Source organism: Canis lupus, chromosome 26 (assembly GCF_003254725.2).
Source record: "Canis lupus dingo isolate Sandy chromosome 26, ASM325472v2, whole genome shotgun sequence".
NCBI classification, from domain to species: Eukaryota; Metazoa; Chordata; class Mammalia; order Carnivora; family Canidae; genus Canis; species Canis lupus.
Window position 1 is genome coordinate 6,451,487 of NC_064268.1, and position 26,521 is coordinate 6,478,007.

The window sequence follows — 26,521 nt, forward strand, 5'->3', positions numbered from 1 at the left end:
TCCAGGGTATGTCCTCTCCGAAGAGCATGAGCTTTTAGCTTTTCTAACTTTTTGCACGAAGACAAACTCCTAAATTGAACGATTGAGTTGAAAGACTATCGAATGTGCGGTTAGTGCTCTGGGAGGAGCCGAATCACCCTCCCGAGCGAAGGGATGTGTCAGCGCTGTGGGAGTGTCGGTTCTCAGACTCACTTTGGGAATCGGCTTGTATTGAAGTGTCTGCAGAGGGTGCGTGAGCCAGTTCACACTGAAGAGGAGGGAGCCAGGAAGGGTTGACAACCCTGACTCCATCTTGCGTCAGCCACCATTTTGTGGAGTTCGCGGAAGGGCAGCCGCCTCTTGGAATGAACACGCCGCCTCACAGACTTGACCTAAAGAGGTCAACCGACCACCCCGCAGCCCATGCCAGATGAAAGTTCTCCCTCGCTGGGGTAAACAAGCTTTAAAAACACCTCTGGGGGATCCCCGGGGGGCTCAGTGGTTGAGCATCTGCCTTCTGCTCAGGGCGTGATCCCGGGAGCCTGGGATCCAGTCCCACATCGGACTCGGTGCATGGAGCCTGCTTCTCCCTCTGCCTGTGTCTCTGCCTCTCTGTGTCTCTAGAGAATAGATAAAATCTTTTCAAAAATAAAAACACGTCTGGGGAGGGGCACACAACTGAATTGGATTGTGCCTCACACCTAAATAGTTGTTTTTTTCCTCGCTCATAGGCACGCTTCTGAGGTTTTTCCTTAGCAGTTTGGAGCAGCCAAAGAAAAGATGTGAAGCCACCTCAGGCACCTCCCGTGGACCTCTGGACCTGCCCAAGTGAGCACTGCAGCCCCGTGTTGCTTCTCTTAGGGCTGCTCCTATAACTGGGGGTGGTGGTGACAGGCATGGTCCTCTCACATCCCCAACCTCCCACCTCGGTATAGCTCAGGAGACTTTTCTTTCTGCCGCCCTCCCCCCTTTTAAGTAATCTCTACACCTAAGGTGGGGCTCGAACTCATGACCCTGAGATCAGGAGTCTCCTGCTGCATGAACTGAACCAGTCAGGCACCCTGAGATTTTGGGAAAGGAGGAGATTTCCTCACTTCAGAACCGATATCAGTTCAGGGGATTCCTCCAATACAGAATGGATACCATTGTCTCAAAGAGCTCTTGATGATCAGCCTGCTGGTTGTACAGATTAAAAATTGGCCCAGGGGCACCAGGGTGGCCAAGGGTCTGATTGCAGCTCAGGTCATGATCTCAGGGTTGTGAGACGGAGCCCTGTGACGGGCTCCTGGGTCAGTGGAAGTCTGCTTCTCTCCGTCTCCCTTTGCCCTCCCTCACTTGTGCTTGCTCCCTCTCTAAACAGATACATAAAATCCTAATAAGAAAATAAAAAATGGCCCAGGGAGTTGTATGCTTCCTCAACCTGGGTTCAAATCACTAAAGATCTTTTAAAACTTCACTGGCCTCATTGGGGCACCTTTGATATCCCTAAATTGGTATATTTAAGAGCACAATTGGAAAGGTGAAGCCATCATACTTCACAAAATCAGTGGAAGCTTATTTCAATTGGTACTTAGAAGCCCCCAAAAGAACCTACTCAGGGATCCCTGGGTGGCGCAGCGGTTTGGCGCCTGCCTTTGGCCCAGGGCGCGATCCTGGAGACCCGGGATCGAATCCCACATCAGTCTCCCGGTGCATGGAGCCTGCTTCTCCCTCTGCCTGTGTCTCTGCGCCTCTCTCTCTCTCTGTGACTATCATAAATAAATAAAAATTAAAAAAAAAAAAAAGAACCTACTCAGTCATAGCCTCACAAAAGAAAAAAAATACAAAAGTCAAAGAAAGATGAAAACAGAACAACTCAACACCAAATCAAGAATTATTCTACATCTTCCATTTCCAATTCTGTCTCCTACTGCATCCCTATTTCCTCTGCTATATGGAGATCTTTCCAAAGTTCATTTTTTCTCCTCTGAAATTTCTCCTCCTCAGCCCTGCCACCATCCATCTTCCCGAAACTAATGTCATAGCATCTTTCAAAGTCAAAGTTACTGGTACAAATCACAATAATCTGATCCCCCTTCTTTCATCCTCTGGTCCTAAACAGAACTTCTAAATCTTGCAAAAGACTTTCCTAACCAAAAGAAAATTCAGAAGAGTTCACCTGAAATTCAGGAGAGTTCACCTGATCTTAGGGTCTCAAGATCTCAGAGTCATGATTTCAAGCCCCATGTTGGGCATGGAGCCTACTTAAAAAAAAATTATACGGAACCGCCATCTTCCAGTAATTCGCCAAAATGACCAACACAAAGGGAAAGAGGAGAGGTACCCGCTATATGTTCTCTAGGCCTTTTAGAAAACATGGAGTTGTTCCTTTGGCCACATACATGCGAATCTATAAGAAAGGTGATATTGGATATTGGAATGGGCACTGTTCAAAAAGGAATGCCCCACAAATGTTACCATGGCAAAACTGGAAGGGTCTACAATGTTACTCAGCATGCTTTTGGCATTGTTGTAAACAAACAAGTTAAGGGCAAGATTCTTGCCAAGAGAATTAATGTCCGCATTGAGCATATTAAACACTCAAAGAGCCAAGATAGATTCCTGAAGCGTGTGAAGGAAAATGATCAGAAAAAGAAGGAAGCCAAAGAGAAAGGTACTTGGGTCCAACTGAAGTGCCAGCCTGCCCCACCCAGAGAAGCACACTTTGTGAGAACCAATAGAAAGGAGCCTGAACTGCTGGAACCCATTCCCTATGAATTCATGGCATGATAACTGTAAAGAAAATAAAAGACCTCAGGATTGTAAATAAATAATAAATAAATAAATAAATAAATAAATAAATAAATAATAAAAAAATTATAAAACAAAACCCTGGATCTTTCAAAAAGAAATGCTTGAAATATAAAAGATAGCTCCAAAAGAACAAAAATCTTGGGAAACCTGGTCAGTGCAATTAAGTGTCCAACTCTTGATTTCGGCTCAGGTCATCTCAGGGTCCCTGGCTCTGTGCTGGGCCTTGGAGCCTGCTTGAAATTCTCTCTTCTGCGCATGCCCTCTCAGCTCCACTCACGTGCATGTACATGTGTGTGCACTCTCTAAAAAAACAAAAACAAAAATCTCAAAAACAATCCCTCTATCCAATTAGAGATGCTCCAAGGACAAAAGGGATTTTTTTCAATTCTAGCAAACACCAACGGAGAAACTCCCATAACAATTTAGAATGAAAATGGTTTTATTCTTTAAAAAAAAAAAAAGTTTAATTTGGAGCGCCTGAGTGGCTCAGTCAGTTTAACCTACCTTGGCTCAGGTCATGATCCCAGGGTCCTGGGATCAAGCCTGCTTCTACCTCTCCCTGCCACTCCCCCTGCTTGTGCTTGCTATCTCTCTGTCAAATAAATTTTTTTAAAAATCTTTTTTAAAGATTTAATTTATTTGACAGAGAGAGTGCGAGCAGAGGAAGGAGCAAAGAGGGAGGGACAGGCAGGCTCCAAGCTGAGCAGTCTGATGCAGAGCTCAATCCCACAACCCCAAGATAACCACCTAAATGAAAATCAAGAGTCAGACCCTAAACCACCCAGGCACCCCTAAGATGATTTTATTTTTATAGATACTGGAGCAACTTCTTCAATCCTCAACCCCCGATTTATTTTCCAGTCCCTTGCCTCAAGAATACAAAAGCACTTAACCATGATCAGAGTCATTTATCAGCCACCAACTGTCCCATCATCTGAACCCCTAGAGTTCATTCTTGGCACTCGACAAGGTAACAATTCCTTTTTATTGGTACCCTCATCCCCAGCATTTTCTTTTATTCTTTAAGTAGGCTCCATGCTGAATGTGGGGCTCAAACTCAGGACCCTAAGATCAAGAGTTGCATGCTCTACCAACTGAGCCAGCCAGGCACACTTCCCCCACCCCAGCCCTTTTGTTAGGAAGAAATTTTTTGTACACTTCCCAGGCCCATATTTCCTTTCACCAAAAAAATGAAATGCAGTTACATCTGCCTCAATCTTCAAAATTTCTAATTCTACCCATATCTGCCCAGTACTGCCCTCCAAGCAGTCCACTGCCCTCCATTCCTAAATATGCTCCCTAATCAATTGTGGGCAGCCTCTCCAACAATTTGGGACATATAACCTCGGCTGCCCCAATAGCTATTCAAATTGATCCATTAAAGAAAAGCCTTACCCAGTATTACATAATACCTTTTAAGCCCTATGTCCATTAAAAGAATAACTCCTATTATTCAAGACTTTATCAACAAAGGACTGATCATCCTCACTACTAATCCTTGTATTAACCCCATTTTTTTCCAGCTAAAAAACCCCATGATAGAGGAAGGCATTTTGTGACCTTAGGGCAGTTACCAATACAGTCACACCCTGCCACCCTATTGTTCCTGACTCTCATACCTTCCTCTAATATACCAGCTGAAACCACTACTTTTTCTGTCATTGCCTTATGCAGTGCTTTTTTTCAGCATCCCTATCAACCCCCAAAGTCAGTATCTTTATACTTTTACACGGAACAGTCAGCAATATACTTGGATAGTCCTACCTCAGGAATATGCTAAAAGTCCTACTTATCTCAAACCCTCCATACTGACCTAAAAGATCTTGATTTCCCTAGGATTTCTACACTTTACAATAGATAGATGATTTATTACTGTGTCCTCCCACCCTAAGGCTTGTCCCACTGACGCTAAATGCCTTCTCAAACAATTAGCCAACAAAGGACACAAAGATCTAAAGATAAATTACAGTTCTGTTCTTCAAATTCCTAGGCTACTTTTTGCTGGATGGGCTAAAAATAGAACCAGAGAGAATTACTACCTTCACCCAGTTCCTTCAGACTGAACGACAATTACAGGGTTTCTGGGTCTTGCAGGGTACTATTACCTTTGCATTCCCAATTATTTCCTCACAGCTCAACCTTTATGTGCCTTCCACTCCAGGCCTGATCCCATGGCCTCAGGAGGCCCAAGATGCCTTTATATCTTTTTTGTTTTTTAAGATTATTTGTTCATTTATATAATCTCTATACCCAGCATGGAGCTCAAACTCACCACCTGAGATCATGAACTCACTAACTGATGGAGCCAGCCAAGTGCCTCACCTCAATATCTTAAAAACAAAAACAAAAACAGCTCTCTTCCACAACTCTAGGACACCCTAATTACCAACTGCCCTTCTTTCTTGTCCATCTGGGAATCCTTTCTCAAAGGCTTGGAGGCCTACAACAGTCACAGGGTATTATAGTCTTCCATTAGGCCCCAAGGCCAAAGGTGTATCTCCCTAACTCCACGCCCTATCAATCTGCCTCTATCCTCATTACTACCACCGAAAAACTAATACTAGATTCTCCCCTACAGGTATTAGTTCCACATGCTGTTAAAACTCTTAGACTCCCACCACACCCAACACCTATCTGCCAGTTGGCTTACAAAATTTGAATGACAGTTTCCTTCCTCTTCAAACACTTCTGTCTCTCATAGTCCTCTCAATCCTGCTATCTTATTTCCTTTACTCCTTAAAAACTCAGCTGAGGGATCCCTGGGTGGCTCAGTGGTTGAGCGCCTGCCTTCAGCCCAGGGTGTGGTTCTGGAGTCCCAGGATCGAGTCCCACATCGACTCCCACATCGGGCTCTCTGCATACAGCCTGCTTCTCCCTCTGCCTGTGTTTCTGTCTCTCTCTCTCTGTCTCTCTCATGAATAAATAAATAGAATCTTAAAAAAATAACAAAACTCAGCTGAGCACAAGTTCATCCTTGTGATAGTCTTATTACTTACCCCTCAGTTAGACTTTCACAAAATTCCCTTCAAAAATCCAGACTTTATTTGGTTTACTGATTGATCACTAAAGGATGATCAAGGGGAACCTGGGTGGCTGTCGGTGAAGCATCTGCCCTTGGCTCAGGTCATAATCTCAGGGTCCTGGGATTGAGCCCCCCATGGGGCTCCCTGCTCAGTGGGGAGTCTGCTTCTCCCTCTCCCTCTGCCCCTCCTCCCTGCTCATGTTCACTCTCTCTCAAATAAGTAAAATATATATTTTTTAAATGATCAAGAAAAATACAAAAACAAAACAAAAAAACAAAAAAAAGAAAAATACAATGCAGGACACTCTAGTATCCACTGAAAAAATTATCAAAGGTTCATGTGTCCCAAAAAGCTTAATTACATGCTCTAGTAAGAGCATGCCAATTGATAATAAATAAAACTCAGTCGGTGGAACATGTGACTCTTGATCTCCAGGTTGTAAGTTTTTTTTCTTTTAAGAGGTACTTCCTATTTCTTTTTTTTTTTTTTAAGATTTTATTTATTTATTCATGAAAGACACAGAAGAGAGAGAGAGAGGGAGAGACATAGGCAGAGGGTAAAGCAGGCTCCATACAAGGAGCCTGATATGGGACTTGATCCCAGATCCCAGGACCATACCCTGAGCTAAAGGCAGACTCTCAACTACTGACCCACCTAGGTGTCCCCCCAGGTTGTAAGTTTGAACCCCACCTTAGGTATAGAGATTACTTAAAAATAAAATCTTAAAAAAAAAAAAAAACATTTATTAAAACTGCTTGATTCTGGGATCCCTGGGTGGCGCAGCGATTTAGCGCCTGCCTTTGGCCCAGGGCGCGATCCTGGAGACCCGGGATCGAATCCCACGTCGGGCTCCCGGTGCATGGAGCCTGCTTCTCCCTCTGCCTATGTCTCTACCTCTCTCTCTCTCTCTGTGTGTGTGACTATCATAAATAAATAAAAATTAAAAAAAAATAATAAAAATAAAAAAATAAAACTGCTTGATTCTATTCTTCTTCCCTCCAATTTAACTGTTATAAAAGTTCAAGCCCATTTCAAACTTGATAACCCCAAAGCCAGGAGCAACTGTTATGCTGATGAGGCCACCAAAGATGACACTTCAAACTTCTTTTTTTTTAATAAATTTATTTTTTATTAGTGTTCAATTTACCAACATACAGAATAACACCCAGTGCTCATCCCGTCAAGACACTTCAAACTTCTGATTCACAAATGTTCACCTGTGGGCAGCCCAGGTAGCTCAGCAGTTTAGTGCCGCCTTCAGCCCAGGGCGTGATCCTAGAGACCTGGGATTGAGTCCCACATCTGGCTCCCTGCATGGAGCCTGCTTCTCCCTCTGCCTGTGTCTCTGCCTCTCTCTCAGTCTCTGTGTCTCTCATGAATAAATAAAGAAAATCTTAAAAAAAAACAAACAAATGTTCATCTGTATGACACATCCAGCACAAACAAAATGGTCACATGGGCACAACAATAATATTGGAACCCGTCTCCAACTGTTGCCCAACTAATATTTCAAAATGTACAATTTGTCCTTTGCACAATCCGGGGAAACCATATCACGCTGTGTTAGGTCAAGTTCCTCTTCCCAATGGGGCTTTTGACATCTGACATTGATTTCATCCAGCTTCCTGAATGGTAATGATCTGTATGTTTTCTCACAGGACTGAGGCATTTCCTTACAGGCAGGAAATAGCAAAAGCAGTGGCTAAAAACTTTTTAGAAAAAAATCACTCCCAATTGGGTTATTCCTTGACAGCTACACTGTGATTGAGGAACCCATTTTATTGGACAAATTGTCTGGGAGGTCTGCAAAATCTGACCATCTTTCAACATTTTCATGCACCTACCATCTTCAACTTCAGGATTAGTTGAATACTCTAATGTTATAATCAGAAATCAGTTGGCCAAACCAACCACTGCCTTTGGTCTACCCCAGCCCAAAGCCTTACTGCTTGTCCTTTTAAATCTAAGAGCTATGCCTATACTAGAAAGGCTCAGTTGTCTCCCTTCAAAATCATCACCAGGTGCCCTATGAACCTAGTCAAGGGTCACTTGTCTTCTACTTTGTTACAAGGAGAAATTCTCCAGTACAAAATATATATGAAAAGCCAAACTTGTTAAAGATTCATTTTAACATAATGCCCCAGGAGAAGAAAATACAACCATAAGAGGAGATTGAATATACTGGAAGACATATCCACTTAAAGATTCTTTTTTTTTTTAAAGATTTTATTTATTTATTCATGAGACACAAAGAGAGGCAGAGACACAGGCAGAGGGAGAAGGAGACCCTGGGATCATGACCTAAGCCAAAGGCAGATGCTCAACCACTGAGCCACCCAGGTGCCCCTCAACTTAAAGATTCTTTACAGACAAAAAGAAAATGATCTTATCAGATATAGTTAACTACCTCATGTGCAGCAAGGCTACAAGGGGCTCACTCATGCATGGATTCATGTTTCTCATTTAAAAAGGGTTCTACAGGGATCCCTGGGTGGCGCAGCGGTTTGGCGCCTGCCTTTGGCCCAGGGCGTGATCCTGGAGACTCGGGATCGAATCCCACGTCGGGCATCCCGGTGCATGGAGCCTGCTTCTCCCTCTGCCTGTGTCTCTGCCTCTTTCTCTCTCTGTGACTATCATGAATAAATAAATAAAATCTTTAAAAAAAAAAAAAGATTCACATTTTGAAAAATAAAAATAAATAAATAAAAAGGGTTCTACAAGAAGATAAATCAATAAAAATAAAAAAGGGTTCTACATACTGAAAATGACTGGCGAGTCACTCCCCTTTTGGAGACCCAGAACTGAAGTAGACAGCATCCAAAGCCAACAGTTGATACTGAAGTTTCCAGACCAGATCAGAACACTCCTTTTACTTAAATTCTCATTTTTTTCCTTTTGTCTCATTTTGTCGCCACCCAACATTGGCCCAAAGTCATTCATCTCTGCCTGCTCCCTTGGTTCGAGTTCTTAACTGAAGAATTCCTTACTAAGCCTTAGACTTTTTTATTTTTTAAAAAGATTTTATTTATTTATTCATGAAAGACACAGAGAGAGAGAGAGAGAGAGGGAGAAGCAGGCTCCATGCAGGGAGCCCGACGTGGGACTCCATCCTGGGTCTATCACACCCTGAGCTGAAGGCAGCGCTAAACCGCTGAGCCACCTGGGCTGCCCTTGCCCCCCTTTTTTAAAAGACTTTATTTATTTATTCATGAGAGACACACAGAGAGAGAGGCAGAGACACAGGCAGAGGGAGAAGCAGGCTCCATGCAGGGAGCCTGACATGGGACTTGATCCTCGGTCTCTAGGATCATGCCCTGGGCTGAAAGCAGCACTAAACTGCTGAGCCACCCGAGCTGCCCACCCTTAGGCTTTTTTTTTTTTTTTTTTAAATTTTTACTTATTTATGATAGTCACACAGAGAGAGAGAGAGAGAGAGAGAGAGGCAGAGACACAGGCAGAGGGAGAAGCAGGCTCCATGCACCGGGAACCCGACGTGGGACTCGATCCCGGGTCTCCAGGATCGCGCCCTGGGCCAAAGGCAGGCGCCAAACCGCTGCGCCACCCAGGGATCCCCCACCCTTAGGCTTTAATAAGACTTGACACCAGGGTACCTGGCTGGCTCAGTGAGTAGAATGTGTGCCTCTTGATCTTGGGGTCCTGAATTTGAGCCCCATCTTGGGTTAGAGATTACTTTTTAAAATAACATATTTTTAAAAATAATAAGACTTGACACTATAGTCTCTACCCTTTGTTCTCAACTCCTATGCAAATTCAAGATGAAAAAAACAGTTAACAATATTCTTACTACTATGTTCCATTGAACCCCCTCTGATTGGAATATCAGCTCTACCGTTAAACTGTCCCAAGCCATAGCCCAGGAGACACCCCCCCCCCCAACTAAAGAATTGCTGGGTGTGTCACAACACACCCTCCCACCAAATACAAAATGCTTCCTCTTACCTCCCCTCTGTTCAATAGCCCCACAGATTAAGATTACGTGCAATGCCTTTAATCAAACACCATTGCTCCTCCACCCCAGAAGTACCCTAACCTCATTTGCTTTAACTTCCTTTGCCTATTTTGAAATAATTCATGTCCATAATTTCATTTCTTGTGTAAGATATGTCCACCTGGGACCTAGTGTGGTTTCTACAAATGTAGATCTCACCTTTGTGTTAGCTGACTGCTATAATCCGTCAAGCTGCAACTATATCTCATCCACCTCCCCTAATGCCACTGCCCTCTACGAGATCATCTCAGAGCAGAAGATAAATAATGAAACTTAATGCTTGGGTCCAATAATCTCCAGAGGAATTATTCATAGAAAGCTCTGTCACTGGAATCCTTGGAAGAGGTTTTGCTATAATCAAACCAATACTAAGTTCTAGCTTACTGTGATCTCAGTAAACCTTACATTGCAGGAACCCTATCTTCCCTCCATGCCACCTCTTTCCCAATCATCAATAGCACCACTTTGGACAACAAAATGGGAGCAATTCAATCTTGGTGTGCTTCTGAAGGGTACATGTTCATCTGTGGCAGCCCCATTATTTATCTTGCCTATATTGGTAACCCCTATGGAAAATTAACTAACCAAAGCCTAGCCTTCAAATGTTAATTTGCAAATGCAAATTATCAATGCCTGGGTCACTAGACAATGCATGGTAGGATTCATAAAATCCCATTTGTCAGGGATTCCCAGGTGGCTCTGCGGTTTAGCACCTGCCTTCTACTCAGGGCATGATCCTGGAGTCCTGGGATCGAGTCCCATGTTGGGCTCCCTGCATGGAGCCTGCTTCTCCCTCTGCCTCTCTCTCTCTCTCTCTCTCTCTCTGTCTCTATCTCTCATGAATAAATAAATAAAATCTTAAAAAAAAATCCCATTTGTCTATATCCTGCCCACAAAACCGATGGTCCCTCATAGAACCAAAAAGGCCTTAGGTATGATAATTGCTAGAATTGGTCTGACAGTAGGCATGTTGGCCCCCTGGGAAGAATTTGCTTATCATGAAGTTACCTTCGGTAGAAGAATTATCCCACTATTGCTTTAGCCCTACAAAACTTAATTATTCTTGGATTCCCTTGCTTTGGTAGTCCTAGACTATCAAATAATAGCACTGCCAGATGCTGATATCTCCTGTTGCACCTTGATAAATATTTCCTCCAAAGTTGAATTAGATACAATTTTTAAAAGATTTTATTTATTTATTTGTTTGTTTGTTTGTTTGTTTGTTTGAGAGAGAGAGAGAGAGAGAGAGCGCGCGCGCACAGGGAGGGGAAAGGCAGAGGGATAGGGAGAAGCAGACTCCCCCTGAGCAGGGAGCTGGATGCAGGGCTCGACCCTAGGACCCCGAAACCACAACCTGAGCCAAAGGCAGATGCCCAACTGACTGAGCCATCCAGTTACCTCAATAATTTTTTTTATACAAGCCTTCTAGCTGTACAATATGTTGTAAAAGGGGATGTTGATCCCCGACCTCCAGTGAAATTTGACATCACACAAAAAGTTACCTACCTGGGATCCCTGGGTGGCGCAGCGGTTTGGCGCCTGCCTTTGGCCCAGGGCGCGATCCTGGAGACCCGGGATCGAATCCCACGTTGGGCTCCCGGTGCATGGAGCCTGCTTCTCTCTCTGCCTGTGTCTCTGCCTCTCTCTCTCTCTCTCTCTCTCTCTCTGTGTGTGACTATCATAAAAAAAAAAAAAAAAAAGTTACCTACCGTTATCTTATCTCTTTAGTTGGTTTCCTGGCAATATAGGAAATATCCTTCAATCTGGATTACAGGAGCTGGCTCAGTTGGTGGAGTATGCGACTCTTGATCTCAGGGTCATAGGTTTAAGCCCCATGTTGGGTATAGACATTACTTAAAAATAAAATCTTAAGGGGTGCCTGGAGCTCAGTCAGTTAAGCATCCGACTCTTGATTGCAGTTTAGATTGTGATCTCAGGGTCCTGGGATAGAGCCCCGCATTGGGCTCTGAGCTCAGCATGGGGTCTGCTTGAGATTCTCTCTCCCTCTGCCACTCTCCCCTCTGTCTGAAATAAATAAATCTTTTAAAAAATAAAAATCTTTTAAAAAATCTGGACTACAGTACTGTGTGGTATTATTAATTTGGGGATTAAGCATCTGATTGCTATATAAAATACTCTTTCTAGGGGTTCCTAGGTGGCTCAATTGGTTAAGACTCTTTAAAAAAAAAGATTTTATTTATTTATTCATGAGAGACACAGAGACAGAGAAAGCACGGCAGAAACAGGCAGGAGAAGTAGGCTCCCTGCAGGGAGCCTGATGTGGGACTCTATCCAGGGACTCCAGGATCCTGCCCTGGGCCAAAGGCAGGTGCTCAACCATGAGCCACCCAGGGATCCCAAGAATCAGACTTGGGATCTCAGCTCAGGTCTTGATCTTAGGGTCTGAGTTCAAGCCCCATATTGGACTCCATGCTGGGCGTGGGCCTACTTAAAAACAAAAACAAAAACAAAAAAAACCTCTGCTTATTTCCAGAATTGCTTCTTTCTCTTCTTCCACTCCTAAGCTGATTATTATGTGTCAGCCTTCTGTATGTACTGCTCCAACCCTATGCCCTGATGACTCATAAGAGGGACTAGATGGACCCCAAGTAGCAGCCAGTGGCAATGGCAATGAGCAGCAGCCTTGGGCAATGAAGGACTCCACTGTAATGAATTTCCCCCACCATATTTGATCCAGTGTTAATATTTCACATGCCAGTGACCAAAATAGGGAAATGAAGAAGAGAAGAGGCCAGGGAAGGGTTAACAACCCTGACTCCATCTTACAAAATAAAATCTTTATTTATTCATGAGAGACACAAAGAGAGAGAGAGACACACACAGGCAGAGGGAGAAGCAGGCTCCATGCAAGGAGCCCGACATGGGACTTGATCCTGGGTCTCCAGGATCACACCCTGGACTGAAAGCATCGCTAAACCGCTCAGCCACCCAGGCATCCCACACTAGTAGAATCATAAAGCAAACCTCCCTGTCACTGGGCTAGGCTCATTTCATTGTCTCAACAACTCTTTAAGGAGTATATTTTTACATTCCAGAGTACAAGAGCAGGCCTGAAGGGTGTGGTGGAGGATTGTATTACCTTCCTGAAAATCTCCTTTAATGCTTCTTCATGACCCACTCACTACCATGAATAAACATTTCACCTAAGTTCAAAACAAAACAAAATTTAAAAAGTATGCTCCTAAGCAAACAGATTCAAAACTAGTGCCCAGGGCTCCACTCTTCCTGCAACCAGATTCTTTTCTAAAGAACTACAACTCCTAGGGATGAAGTCACTGACCCTGGATTGCAGGCATTTAAGCCAAACTGGAAAATCTCCAAAATCCTTGCTGTTTTGGTGCATTATTTAAGGATAAGAAGACCTGAAAATAATGTGGAGAACAGGAAGAAAGCCATACTGAGTGTACCACTCAGAAAATAAATAGTGCCACAGGTATTCAGAAGGAGCATAAGACTTACTCTACTTGATGTATCAAAATAGTTTTGAGGGAGTAAAAAGCAAGCTGAGGACAAAGCACAAGCTGACACCTGACTACCTTCCTTCCCCCACTCCTAGGTGGGACCTGTGTGACCTTCCTCAGGCATTCCTGGCTGCCCTAAAGCTAAGGAAGGGAAAAATAAATGGTTAACTAATAGAGATCATAGTCCTGCAAGACAAGTCTCCTTGAGTTTACAAAATGTCTTAGTGATTTACAAGAAAAAAAAGCATTCTGTTTTTTTAAAGATTATTTATTTATTTGAGAGAGAGAGAGCATGAGCAGGGGAGGGACAGAGAGAGAAGGAGAAGCAGACTCCCCACTGAGCAGGGAGCCCAGTGCGGGGCTCAAATGCTAGGATCCCAAGATCAACACCTGAGTCTGATGCCTGGGTGGCTCAGTGGTTAAGCATCTACCTTTGGCTCAGGTCTGATCCCAGAGTCCTGGGATCGAGTCCCACATCAGGCTTCCTGCATGGAGCAGCCTGCTTCTCCTCCCTCTGCCTCTGTCTCTGCCTCTCTCTGTGTGTCTCTCATGAATAAATAAATTAAAAATTAAAAAAAAAAAAACACCCGAGCCAAAGGCAGACACCTAACCAACTGAGCCACCCAGTGGCCCCCCAAAAACATTCTTATCAATAAAAGCATTCAGATCAATAACCTAACTTTCAGAAGGAAAATCCCAACTGTCTTAATGTTATGCTTTACTAGAGGGACAATCTTAATTTGACAATGGCAAGGCCTCCAATATCTTTTAGGTCTTCTTTAGCATACAAAAATTCTTTTGAATACCTCCCTTTTCCTTATCCCCCCACAACTCCAGAGTATATAATCAATCATCCCTCAGAACTCTGGCGCAGCAGCTCCTTCTGTCCACAGGTCTTGTCCCTATGCTTTAATAAAACCATCTCTTTGCACCAAAGACGTCTCAAGAATTCTTTCTTGGCCATCGGCTCTGGACCTCACCTATATACCAAAACTACATCAATAAGACCACCAGATATTTTTTTTTCCACCAGATATTTTTTAAAGGAACTTTTCTTCTTTGTTTTAAAAGTTTTATTAACTTAAGTAAACTCTACACCCAATGTGAGACTTGAACTCATGACCCCAAGATCAAGCATTGCACAATTTTCCAACTGAGCCAGCCAGGTGCTGCTAATGGAACCTTCCTATTGGGGGCATTAGGCTGCAAACATTTATAGCTCCTTTTTTATTAAGTGTGACTCACCCACTACTTTTGTTTTCCACATCACTTTTTCCTTTGTTTAACCATAAGGCATGACCTTATGGGCTTTTGCAGTCTGGTTTCTATTCAAAGGAGCAGGGGTGGGTGGGAGGATGAATGCAGATGCATGCATGGTCTTAAATCTCAGAGGAAGAATGTTTTTGAAATTATTTTTAGGGGATCCCTGGGTGGCTCAGTGGTTTAGCGCCTGTCTTTGGCCCAGGGTGCGATCCTGGAGTCCCAGGATCGAGTCCCGCGTTGGGCTCCCGGCATGGAGCCTGCTTCTCCCTCCTCCTGTGTCTCTGCCTCTCTCTCTCTCTCTCTATGTCTATCATAAATAAATAAATATTTAAAAAATTATTTTAAAAATTATTTAAAAAACTGTATAGTGACGCTTGGGTAGCTCAGCAGTTAAGCGTCTGCCTTTGGTTCAGGGCATGATCCTGGTCCCAAGATCGAGTCCCACATCAGGCTCCCTACTGGGAGCCTGATTCTCCCTCTGCCTGTGTCTCTGCCTCTCTCCGTGTATCTCTCATGAATAAACAAATTTATAAATAAATAAATAAATCTTTGTATAATGATATATCTCATGACTAAAAAAGTAAACATATTCTACATTGCTAATCCAGCTTTCCATATCTTGTTCCCCAATTATTATATGAACTTGGGAAATTTCTTATATTTCATATTCAGTAAAGTAGCTTATAATAGTAATAAAGTAGCTTATAATAAAAGTAGCTTATAATAATAATAGCTGACAAATGGGCACCTGGGTGTCTCAGTCAGTTGAGCATCCAACTCTTGATTTTGGCTCAGGTAGTAACCTCAGGGTTGGTTGTGAGATCGAGACCCACATTAGGCTCAGTGCTCAGCACAGAGTCTACTGGAGATTCTCTTTCTTCCTCTGCCTCTGCCCCTCCTCCCACTTGTAATAAATAAATAAATAAATAAATAAATAAATAAATAAATAAATAAAATATTTTAAAATGGTAATAATAATAGCCAACATCTATTGAGCACTTACTATGTGACAGACTTTTTTTTTTTAAGATTTAATTTATTTATTCGTGAGAGACATAGAAAGAGAGAAGCAGAGACATAGGCAGAGGGAGGAGAAGCAGGCTCCATGCAGGGAGCCCGATGTGGGACTCCATCCTGGGACTCTAGGATCATGCCCTGGGCTGAAGGCAGATGCTCAACCGCTGAGCCACCCAGATGTCCCCCTCCCCTTTTATTTATTTATTTATTTATTTATTTATTTATTTATTTATTTATTAAATTTTTTTTACGTTTTTATTTATTTATGATAGTCACAGAGAGAGAGAGAGAGGCAGAGACACAGGCAGAGGGAGAAGCAGGCTCCATGTACCGGGAGCCTGACGTGGGATTCGATCCTGGATCTCCAGGATCGCGCCCTGGGCCAAAGGCAGGCGCCAAACCGCTGCGCCACCCAGGGATCCCTATTTATTTATTTTTTGACAGACACTGTTCTAAAGCACTTCACGACAATCTCACAAACTAGATTTTATCCTTATCCCCGTATTATAGCTGGGAAAAGTGAGCTGCGGAGTAGAAGCACAATTTACTTGCCTAACATCACACAGCTTACAAGTGGCAGAGTCAATCACAATCTGAACGCTTGTGATCTGGTCTAGAAACCACCCCTTTAAATACTGTGCTATTATTTACTATTAAGAAGAATTATCTGGAGGGGGCAGCCCGCGTGGCTCAGCGGTTTAGCGCCACCTGATTCAGCCCAGGGCCTGATCCTGGAGTCCTGGGATCGAGTCCCATGTCAGGCTCCCTGAACAGAGCCTGCTTCTCCCTCTGCCTGTGTCTCTGCCTCTGTGTGTGTGTGTGTCTCTCATGAATAAATAAATAAATAAAATCTTAAAGAAAAGAATTATCTGGAGGGCTGTGCAAACAGATTGCTGGGGCCCACTCCCAAAGTCTCTGATTCAGTGGGTCAAGAATTTGCATTGCTGAAAAGTTTCCAGGTGATCCCAATGCTGGCGTTCTGGGGAGTACACTGTAAAAATCTCTGTTGTAACTCATAATTGTTTGCATGATTTTCCAATGGAGAAAGAAGGATCATGATTAGTTCTCAACAGATTGTTGAATTCTATGAGATGTCTAAGAGTTAAGATTATTAGCATTTTATTATAATAGCCAATAATAGACAGCATCTATGTGGTAGGCCCTGGACTAGGCACTTTTCATGCATTATCTTATCTAACCCTCACACAACCCTTGGAGAATATTTTTCTTTTTCCCAGTTTACACCGAAGAATTGGATTTGGGAAAATTAGGGAACTTGATCAAACTTATGTACCAGCAAGTATTAATTGTGAGGTTCAGGTCAAAGACTGCTTAACTCCACAGCTTCATTGACTACAACACTACAGACTTTGCATATAGTAGATGCTCTGTCTCTATGGATTTGCCTATTCTGGACATCTCACGTAGATGGAATCATACAATAGGAGGTCTTTTGTAACTGGCTTGACTTAGCATAACTTCCTAGTAATGATTTATAACATCTGTGAAATGTTGTCTATGAGAGAAGCTCATTAGAGACTGTGCCAAAAGTTTCTAAGAGAGCTTGTCATGCAGGTACCTTCTGCCTAGTGCATACCAAAATTCCATACTCCCAACAAGAAAGCCAGTAAACTATGTTATTTGCATAAACAATTAAGGCACACTGATCTACCCTTATCAGTTGGGGTGGTAGGAACCCTCCCCAAACACAAGTTCCCTGATCCTAGCCAAGGGCCAACCTCGGAAGCAGGATTTTCAAATGATAGCATTCTTGGCACCCTTGTTGAAAATTTACCAAATTTCTGGGCACTCTATTCTATTCCTTCATTTCTTTTGATGGTGGAATAATATTCCATTGTATGGATATACCATATTTTATTTATGGCAAGCCTAACATTTTATCTCCTTATTTAATGACTAGGTGTAGTCATATCTGCTTGATTTATGGATTACTGAGCCCAGAAGCCTGGCTTTGATTATTAGAATATTGTACCCTCTGAAAATGGTGTCTATTTTGTTTGCCTGCTTTGCTTTTTGCTTATTTTAATCCTTGGCCACTCAACATAGTGATGCTAGAACCTCAGTGTAGAGAAAATCAGGTGTATCTACCACAAAGAAAGCTAGCAATATATTCCTGGGAAAAGGGCAAGCTCCACTGCTAAGTTTTCTGCCTATGACTATTACAAAGTTCGAATCAAACCTAAAATAACTGTTTTGTAATCCACACTGCTAATATTCTTACTAACCCTGTCTGTATAATGCTTTCTAATTTTCAAAGCAGAGAATGATTTTTGTTTTATTACTTCTTCCACCCCAACCCACGTGCCACGTATCTCCCGCACAAGTTTCATGTTTATTGGAGGACATAATGACAAACACCAGCTAACATGTTTTGAGTAACTCCCATTTTTAGAATATGTGCTGCCAAAGCGAGCACTGTTTTGGGTAACTCCCGAAGTGCTTTTGTCACACGTATTGTCTCATGACCTCGTCTGTTCCTGCAGCAACCTTACCACGTAGGTACTTTTATTCACTGAGCAGGGAACTGAGGGTTAAGTAACTTGTCAAGGCTGCAACGCTAAGGAGAGAGACCCAGTAGTCCGCAAAGGGCATCGCGCAGGGATTCTCCACTTTACTGAGAGGCAGAGGCCACTGGCGACAATGGGCCCAGGACTCTTGTGCAACCCAGGTCTCTTGACTCCCACGCGCAGACACCAACAGCTGTCCTGTTTTGCTGCAAGCTTCTGAAAATACCCGCCAAACAGAGACCCGGATCTTCCTCCACGGAGAATGCAAAATCTATGGCTGGAAAGCTTGAGCACAGAGAGGAAAAAGCGGTGCGCATGCTGCCCGCGTTCTGGGACTCCCCGTGGAAACTCCGCCCCCGTCTCCATGGAAACCCGGCCGCGGCGGCCTCGGTCACCAGGGGGCGGGGTTCAGTGGCCGCCCCTCCCCCACCCGGTTTGCAGCAGCTCCCAGCCGGCAGTCACCGCGGTCACCCTTTAACCTCCCCGTTCCTCTACTTGGCCGTCCTCCCTTTGTGTTGTCTTCTCGTGCACCCAGACAACATCCTGGAGCCCGCCCTCCTGCGCCGGACCCAGCGGGGCGGGCGCACCCATCGTGCGGGCCTGGGAGTCTCCGGGCGCGGCCTTTGCGCCCCGGGCCCACCCCTCGGCCGCGGATTGGCCGCTCCCGGCCATCCCCCGCCCCGAGCAGGCAGGGTCTCAACCCAGCGGAAAGTTTTCTGCGCCGGGAGGAAGTTGTAAGTTTGGAGATTCTGAGAAAGCGGCTCTTGTGGCTGAGTGGTCTGGGTGGCCATGGAGGAGCCCCCTTTGCGAGAGGAGGAGGAGGAAGAGGAGGAAGAAGGGGACGAATGTGGGCCCGAGGGGGCTTTGGGCAAGAGCCCCTTCCAGCTGACCGCCGAGGACGTGTATGACATCTCCTACGTGATCGGCCGCGAGCTGATGGCCCTGGGCAGCGACCCTCGGGTGACACAGCTGCAGTTCAAGATCGTCCGCGTCCTGGAGATGCTGGAGACGCTGGTGAATGAGGGCAACCTGGTGGTGGAGGAGCTGAGAATGGAGAGGGACAGCCTCAGGAAGGAGGTGGAGGGGCTGCGGACGGAGGGCTCTGCGGCGGTCCAGGAGGTGAGTGCGGGAGCCAGGGTCCGGCGGGAGCAGCCTGGGCTGGCTGGGAGGACGCACTCGGGGGCCCCGAGCCCCCGAAAGCAGCCACAGCGCCTCTCCAGCCCTCAGGTTTGCAGCATTCTTATGGGTCCGTTTATTGAGCACTTACTAGGTGCTGAGCCCTTGCTGCGTTTGTTCCGAATCAGGGGCCTCCAGCATTTTTGACCTAAGGCAGCGGCTCTCAGGCTTCGGCGTGCAGGGAAACCACCAGGAGTGTTCGTTAAAGCACAGATTGATGGGCCCGAGCCCCAGAGTTTCTCATTCAGCAGGTCTGGAGTGGGACCTGAGAATCTGCATTTCCAACACGCTCCGTCAGATTTCGAGAATCTTGACTTAGAGTAAGAAATAAATTTTAGGGACACCTGGGTGGTTCAGTGGTTGCGGGTTTGCCTTCAGCTCGGGTCCCCTGATCCCGGAATCCTGGGATCGAGTCCTGCATCGGGCTCCCTATGGGAGCTCATTCTGCCTAGGTCTGCCCCTCCCCCCCGCCCCAGCTCTCGTGAATAAACAAATAAAATCTTTTTTAAAAAAGTATGTCTTTAGGGCAGCCCGAGTGGCTCAAGCGGTTTAGCGCCGCCTTCCTCCCAGGGCCTGATCCTGGAGACCGGGCATCGAGTCCCACGTCCGGCTCCTTGCATGGCGCCTGCTTCTCCCTCTGCGTCTCTGCTTATCTCTCTCCTCTCTGTGTATTCTCAGAAATAAATAAATAAAATCTTTTTTTTAAATAAAATCTTTTTTTTAAATTTTTTAATATTTATTTATTTATGATAGACATAGAGAGAGAGGCAGAGACACAGGAGGAGGGAGAAGCAGGCTCCATGCTGGGAGCCCGACGTGGGACTCGATCCCGGGACTCCAGGATCGCGCCCTGGGCCAAAGGCAGGCGCTAAACCGCTGAGCCACCCAGGGATCCCCTTAAATAAAATCTTTTAAAAAATAAAATTAAAATTAAAAAAGTAATGTCTTAAAAAAAAAATGTTCAGAGCACCTTTATCCAGAATTGTGCCAAACTGTAATAAGTACAACAGGAGAATGGATTTTAAAATTGTGGTATAGTCACACAGTGGAATACTTACACTGCAGTGAGAACGAGCAGAGCTGATATACTCAATTGTGTGCGTGACTCTCACAGATGTTACACTTAGAGACAGGAGCCAGGCACAAAAGAGAGCCTACTATATATTTATGTGAAATCCAGGAACAGGCAAAATAATCTGTATTTATAGAAGACGGATTGATGGTAACCCCAGGTAGGGAGAGTGGGAGGAGGGTGATTGCATGGGTGTACACCTATGCTAAAAATCATCAAGGGGTGCCTGGGTGGCTCGGTGGCTTAAATGCCAGACTCTTGGTTTTGGCTCAGGTCATGATCTGAGGGTTCTGGGACCCAGTCCCTGGTGGGGGCTCCACCCTCAGTGGGAAGTCTGCTGAAGATTCTCTCCTTTTCCCTCTCCCTTTCTTTCTGTTCCTCCCCTGCTCTCTCTCTAAAATAAATAAAGTATCTTTAAAAAGTCACCAAACTAGGGGCACCTGGCTGGCTGAATCAGAGAAGCATGTGACTCTTGATGTGGGGTTGGGGGATCATGAGTTCGAGCCCCACGTTGAAGGTAGAGATTACTTAAAATACATAAATAATTTTTAAAAAAATCATCAAGCTATAAACTCAAGGTTAATGCATGTATGTTATACCTCCATTTTACAAAATTACCCATTATATCACTTTCCAATATTGATGAAACAAAAGTTTTAAGAAACAATTTATCCTAACTTACCCTTATTAAATATGATACAGAATCGTACTTGCCTATTCCATTTTTGTGAGTTTTTAAATTCTTGTTGCAATTGATTAAATCAATATGAATTACTGATGGGTCTCCAGCTACAGTTAAAAAACAAAGCTGAAAAAAAAAAAAAAAACAAAGCTGTTCTAAGTGGACTATCTCATTTAATCCTCTTACTATTAGTATATCCATTTTACAGAAATGGATGCTTAGAACAGTTAAATAATTTGCCAGAGGACTTACTGCATGTAAGAGGTGAAGGCAGGATTTAAACTCAGAGATTCCAGTCTTAACCACCACACACGAACGGGTGCCTGGGTGGCTCAGTCGGTTAAGCATCTGCCTTCAGCTCAGGGTCAGGAGCTTCAGCTCCTGATCTCAGGGTCCTGGGATCGATAGAGTGGAGAGCCTGCTTCTGCTTGTATTCTCTCTATCTCTGTTGCTATTTCTGTATCTCTCAAATAAATAAATAATATCTTTTTAAAAAAGCCCACCACGCACGGAATACACATTTGACCTTATTTGTTGGAATGACATTTGATGAGTGATGGCATGGTGCTGGACCCTGGGGCTGAAGTGATACATTAGTCAAGGACCCTGCCTTCACAAAACTCATGTCTAGTGGGAGAGGTAAGACTCCCATACCTCTAGAATCACAGTACAAGATCACAAGCTGAGAAGTGTGCCAGGAAAGGACAACAGGAAGAGAGTCGCTGACATTCACAGGGGAAAAAGAGTGAGGGTTTCTGGTCACTTCCCTTATGCACTTATTTCACCTACTCATTCATCCTGGTAACAACTGTCTTTGTAGATACAGTTCAACTTCCGTGTCTGTCATATGAGATAGTTGAGTATCATGATTTATAGCCTGCCTTTTGAAACTCAAGAGAAGTTAAATGACTTGCTCAGGATGGCTCAGCTCACATTCTGAGCTCATCCCTGCCACCTCCAACCCCAGGAACAAGGATGTGGAGGGAGCCCCGCTACAGACTGTGTACAGCATACTCTGCACAGAGGCTGGGTGAGTTCTTTGTATAGGGCTCAGTGGACAAGCTTTATCAGCTAGCAGATGAGATGGCATTTGCCTCCCAAATTGCAGTCTTAAGAGCAGGGATGGGGTAAAGGGCAGAAAGAATTGAGTGTTTAGTGCCACTAGGCAGTTCATAAAAATACACCTTATTTTTTTCTTTTTCTTTTTAAGTTATTTTTAATTGTGACAAAGTACATTTAAATTTTACCACCTTAACCGTTTTTAAGAGCATACTTAAGTGTCATTAAGTACATTCATGTTGTGCAACCATCACATTCCAGACAACAACAAAAAATCCTAACAGAAAATCCTAACATTTGGCTCCTGAGGGAGAATGCCTAGAGGGACCAGACTCACTGGATTAAAGGGAAGGAGCAAAATAAATAAATAAATAAATAAATAAATAAATAAATAAATAAAGCATTTGAAATTTGGATAATATGTAATGCTAAATTGCACTTCACAGAGGCTAAGGAGACCCAGTCTTCTGGCAATCAGTGCTGGGGTCTGCTTCCCCACAGCCCTTACAACACTGATCCTTGTCAGTCTGACAAGAGGAACATGGTCACTGTTATGTTTCTCTTTATATTGCACCTTGTTCTGTCACCTGCAGAAAGTTCCAGTGTTGTCGTGCCTTAGTTTTTATTTAACTGGGTTTCTATTCATGGACATGTAAGTTGTTTTCAAACCTTTGCTTAAATTTTAGGTTGAAAACATTTCAAACCTACGGAAGAGTTGTAAGAAAAGCACAAGGGACACCTGTATACCTTTCACCTGGATTCAGGTGTTGTATTCAGTTTTGTGTGTGTGTAGTGTGTCTTTGAAGATATACACCAGGGGTACCTGGGTGGCTCAGTCGGTTAAGTTTCTGATTTTGGCTCAGGTCATGATCTTGGAGTCCTGGGATCAGCTCCATGTCAGGCTTCCTGCTCAGTAGGGAGCCTGCTTCTCCCTCTCCCTCTGCCCCTCACCTTATGCTCTCTTTTACTCTCTCAAATAAATAAAACCTTTAAATAAAAAAGAAGATATACACCAAAGTATTTATACATACACACAAAACCGCATATATGTAATATATATGTGCATATACAGAAATAATATGTATCTGTATTATGTTTTTTTTAATTTTTATTTATTTATGATAGTCACACAGAGAGAGAGAGAGAGAGAGAGAGGCAGAGACATAGGCAGAGGGAGAAGCAGGCTCCATGCACCGGGAGCCCGATGTGGGATTCGGTCCCGGATCTCCAGGATCGCGCCCTGGGCCAAAGGCAGGCGCTAAACCGCTGCGCCACCCAGGGATCCCGTATCTGTATTATATATTCAGTTTTTCTCAACTGTTTTGGTTTTATTTTTAAGATTTTATTTATTTACTTGAGAGACAGAGAGCACAAGCAGGGGGAGCAGCAGAAGGAAAGGGAAAAGCAGACTCCCCACTGAGCAGGGAGCCTGAGGTGGGGCTCAATCCCAAGACCCTAGGATCATGACCTGAGCCAAAGGCAGACACTCAACCACTGAGCCACCCAGGTGCCCCCTTCTCAACTATTTGAGGGACATTATGTTAGTTGTAGGATTAGTAAAAGATTAGGGCCCTTTACCCTAAATACTTCAGTGGGTATCTCACAAGACATATTATTGTGTAGCCACAAATAAATGATCAAATTTAGCAGAAAAAGGTGAATAGAATACAAAGACCTAATATACTATCCCTATTCAAAATTCACAATAATATCCTTTACAGCATCTTTTTTCTGGTGCAGGATCCGGTCCAGGGTTACGCAGTACTTTTGTTTTGTATTAAAGATTTTATTTATTCATTCATAAGAGATACAGAGAGAAAGGCAGAGATGCAGGCAGAGGGAGAAGCAGGCTCCATGCAAGGAACCCGACATGGGACCCAATCCTGGGACCCCAGGATCTTGCCCTGGGCTGAAGGCAGGTGCCAAACTGCTGAGCCACCCAGGCATCCCTACACAGTACTTTTGGTTGACACATGTCTTTAGTTGCCTTGAATCTAGAACAGTTCCTCAGCTTTTCCTTGTCTTTTATGACCCTGACATTTTTGATGATTATGTATCTGTTGGTTTGTAGAATGTCCTTCAATTTGGGTTTGTTCCAATGTGTTATGGGTAAATTCAAGTGATACATGTTTAGCAGGAATACCATATAAATTTTTCTTTTTTTTCAGGAATACCATTGAAGGGATTCTGTGTCCTAGTCAGTGCTTTGTATCAGGAGACATTTGACTCACATTGTCATTATTGGTGTTGTTAACTTGATCACTTAGCTAATGTGGTGTCTGCTAGATTTCTGCATTGTATAGGTGCCTTTATTCTCCTTTGTCATTCATAAGTGGTTGTGGGAAAATACTTTGAAACTGCAAAATATTCTTTCCCCCAACAAGCTTTTACCCAAAAGGTTTAGATCCATTCACTAGTCCTGGCTGAATCAATTATTACTAAGTTGGTTAAAAAAGGGATGATTTTTTTGGAGGATAAAGATTTTATTTTGGGGGCGCCTGGGTGGCTCCATCGGTTAAGCATCTGCCTTCAACTCAAGTCATGATCTCGGGGTCCTGGATCAAGTCCCACATCAGGCTCCCTGCTTGGCGAGGAGTCTGCTTCTCCCTCTTCCTCTTTTCCTTTTTTTTTTTTTTTCTTCCTTTTTTCCACCCTCAACTCCCCACTTGTGCTCTCTGCTCTCTCGAATGAATGAATGAATGAATGAATGACTTTATTTTTAAGTAATCTCTACACTTAACATGGGGCTTGAACTTACAACCCCAAGATCAAGAGTCTCATGCTCTACCGACTGAGTCAGCCACGTGCCCCAAAAGGATGATTTTTTCAACTTTCTCATCTTCTACATCCATTAATTGGCCTTTTGCTATAAATTCCCCATTTCCTTCCCTGTATTTTTTTTTAAGATTTTATTTATTTATTCATGAGACAGAGAGAGAGAGAAGGCACAGACACAGGCAGAGGGAGAAGCAGGCTCTGTGCAGGGAGCCTGATGTGGGACTCGATCCCGGGTCTCCAGGATCAGGCCCTGGACCCAAGGCGGTGCTAAACTGCTGAGCCACCCGGGCTGCCCATTCCTTCCCTGTATTAATCAGAGTTCTCCAGAGAAACAGAACCACTAGGGGATATAGCTATGATATAAAGAGGATAGTTATTTGAGGAATTGGCTCATGAAGTTATGGAGGCTGAGAAATCTTGTAATCTGCAGGCTGCAAGCTGGAGAACCAGGAAGTCTGTGATCTGGTGAGCTGATGGTTAAGTCCTGGTCTGGAACCAAAAGCCCAAGAACCGGGAGTGTCAAAGTCTGAGGGCAGGAGAAGGAGGATGTCCCGCTAGAATTCACCCTCTTTCCACCTTTTGTTCTATTGGGGCCCTCGGTGGATTGGATGATACCCGCCCACCCATTAGGGGGGCCATCTGCTTTACTCCCTGCATCAATCCAAATGCTAATTAACGTCTTCCAGAAACACCTTCACAGACACACCAAGAAATAACATTTAACCAGCTATCTGGGCATCCCTTAGCCCGGTCAGGTAGATGCATAAAATTAACCGTCACATCCCTATTAATTAATTAATTAATTTTAAATTTTACGTATGAACTCCTGAATTCTCCTTTTATGTGAAGTGTTATTGTCCATTCCTGTTATTATTCACTTTTATGCTCAAATTGAGTATCTCAGTCTGGCCAGCGGGAGCTCCTTCAAACTGTCATTTTGAGGTGTCTCCATTCCTTACACAAGGAAAGGCTTCAGGTTCATCTCGTGCTTTCCCTGATTCCAGACCTGGAATCAGCCATTCTCCAAGGAGCTGGAGAACTGTACTTAGAACTTTTGTTTCTTTCGCATTAACCAGATGCTTCCAACAGGCAGTGTCTCAGCTGATAGGGTTCCTGGGAGTAGTAAAACAGAATTTTCCTTTCTGGGGTGAACAGTCCATCTTCACAAGGGAAACCGTATAAGCGACCAACGTCTTTTTTTACAGGTAAACCTGGGACCAGACAAAATGGTGGTCGACCTGACAGATCCCAACCGACCACGCTTCACTCTACAGGAGCTGAGGGACGTGCTCCAGGAGCGCAACAAACTCAAGTCCCAGCTAATGGTGGTGCAGGAAGAGCTGCAGTGCTATAAGAGGTGGGGCTCTGCTGCTTTGGGCATTCCTGCACCGCAGAGCCAGACCCTGCCTGGAAATCCTTGACATGTTATGTATTTGTTCTGATGTTCACTCAGGCAGTTTATTGAAGACCTACCACATGCCAGGTGCTATTCCTGGCACCGGTATAGTAGTGAACAAAACAGAGAAAGCCATGCTAGTCTAGGGGGAAGATAGGCAATTGATAAGGAAGTCTGAAATAACACACAGCATAATGGTAGTAAGTGCTCTAAAGTATATAAAACAAAGTGACAGGGGTACCTGGGTGGCTCAGTCAGTTGGGT

General features: G+C 44.0%; 3 protein-coding genes and 1 long non-coding RNA gene across 11 annotated transcripts in view; 2 read left to right on the top strand and 2 right to left on the bottom strand.

The window, feature by feature from the left end:
• TMED2 (transmembrane p24 trafficking protein 2) overlaps window positions 1-26,521 on the bottom strand; it is a 168,451-nt gene that overhangs the window by 88,255 nt on the left and 53,675 nt on the right. The gene's annotated exons all lie outside the window — the stretch shown is intronic.
• The window catches only part of LOC112676464 (N-lysine methyltransferase KMT5A), a 73,280-nt gene that overhangs the window by 9,912 nt on the left and 36,847 nt on the right, over window positions 1-26,521 (bottom strand). The window lies entirely within an intron of this gene.
• LOC112676468 (uncharacterized) lies at window positions 110-2,843 on the top strand. Its single transcript, XR_003146552.3, has 3 exons — window positions 110-431; window positions 711-807; window positions 2,081-2,843. It is a non-coding gene; the product is annotated as an uncharacterized LOC112676468 (long non-coding RNA).
• The window catches only part of RILPL2 (Rab interacting lysosomal protein like 2), a 30,779-nt gene continuing 22,783 nt past the window's right edge, over window positions 18,526-26,521 (top strand). Inside the window, exons 1-2 of one of the 3 annotated variants that reach the window (XM_025473695.3) lie at window positions 18,526-19,213; window positions 26,067-26,218. In XM_025473695.3, coding sequence (XP_025329480.1) covers window positions 18,884-19,213; window positions 26,067-26,218 — 482 coding nt within the window. In that variant the 5' untranslated portion in view covers window positions 18,526-18,883. The remainder of the gene's footprint in view (window positions 19,214-26,066; window positions 26,219-26,521) is intronic. The other 2 variants (XR_007406084.1, XM_025473694.3) reach the window with 2 other exon arrangements.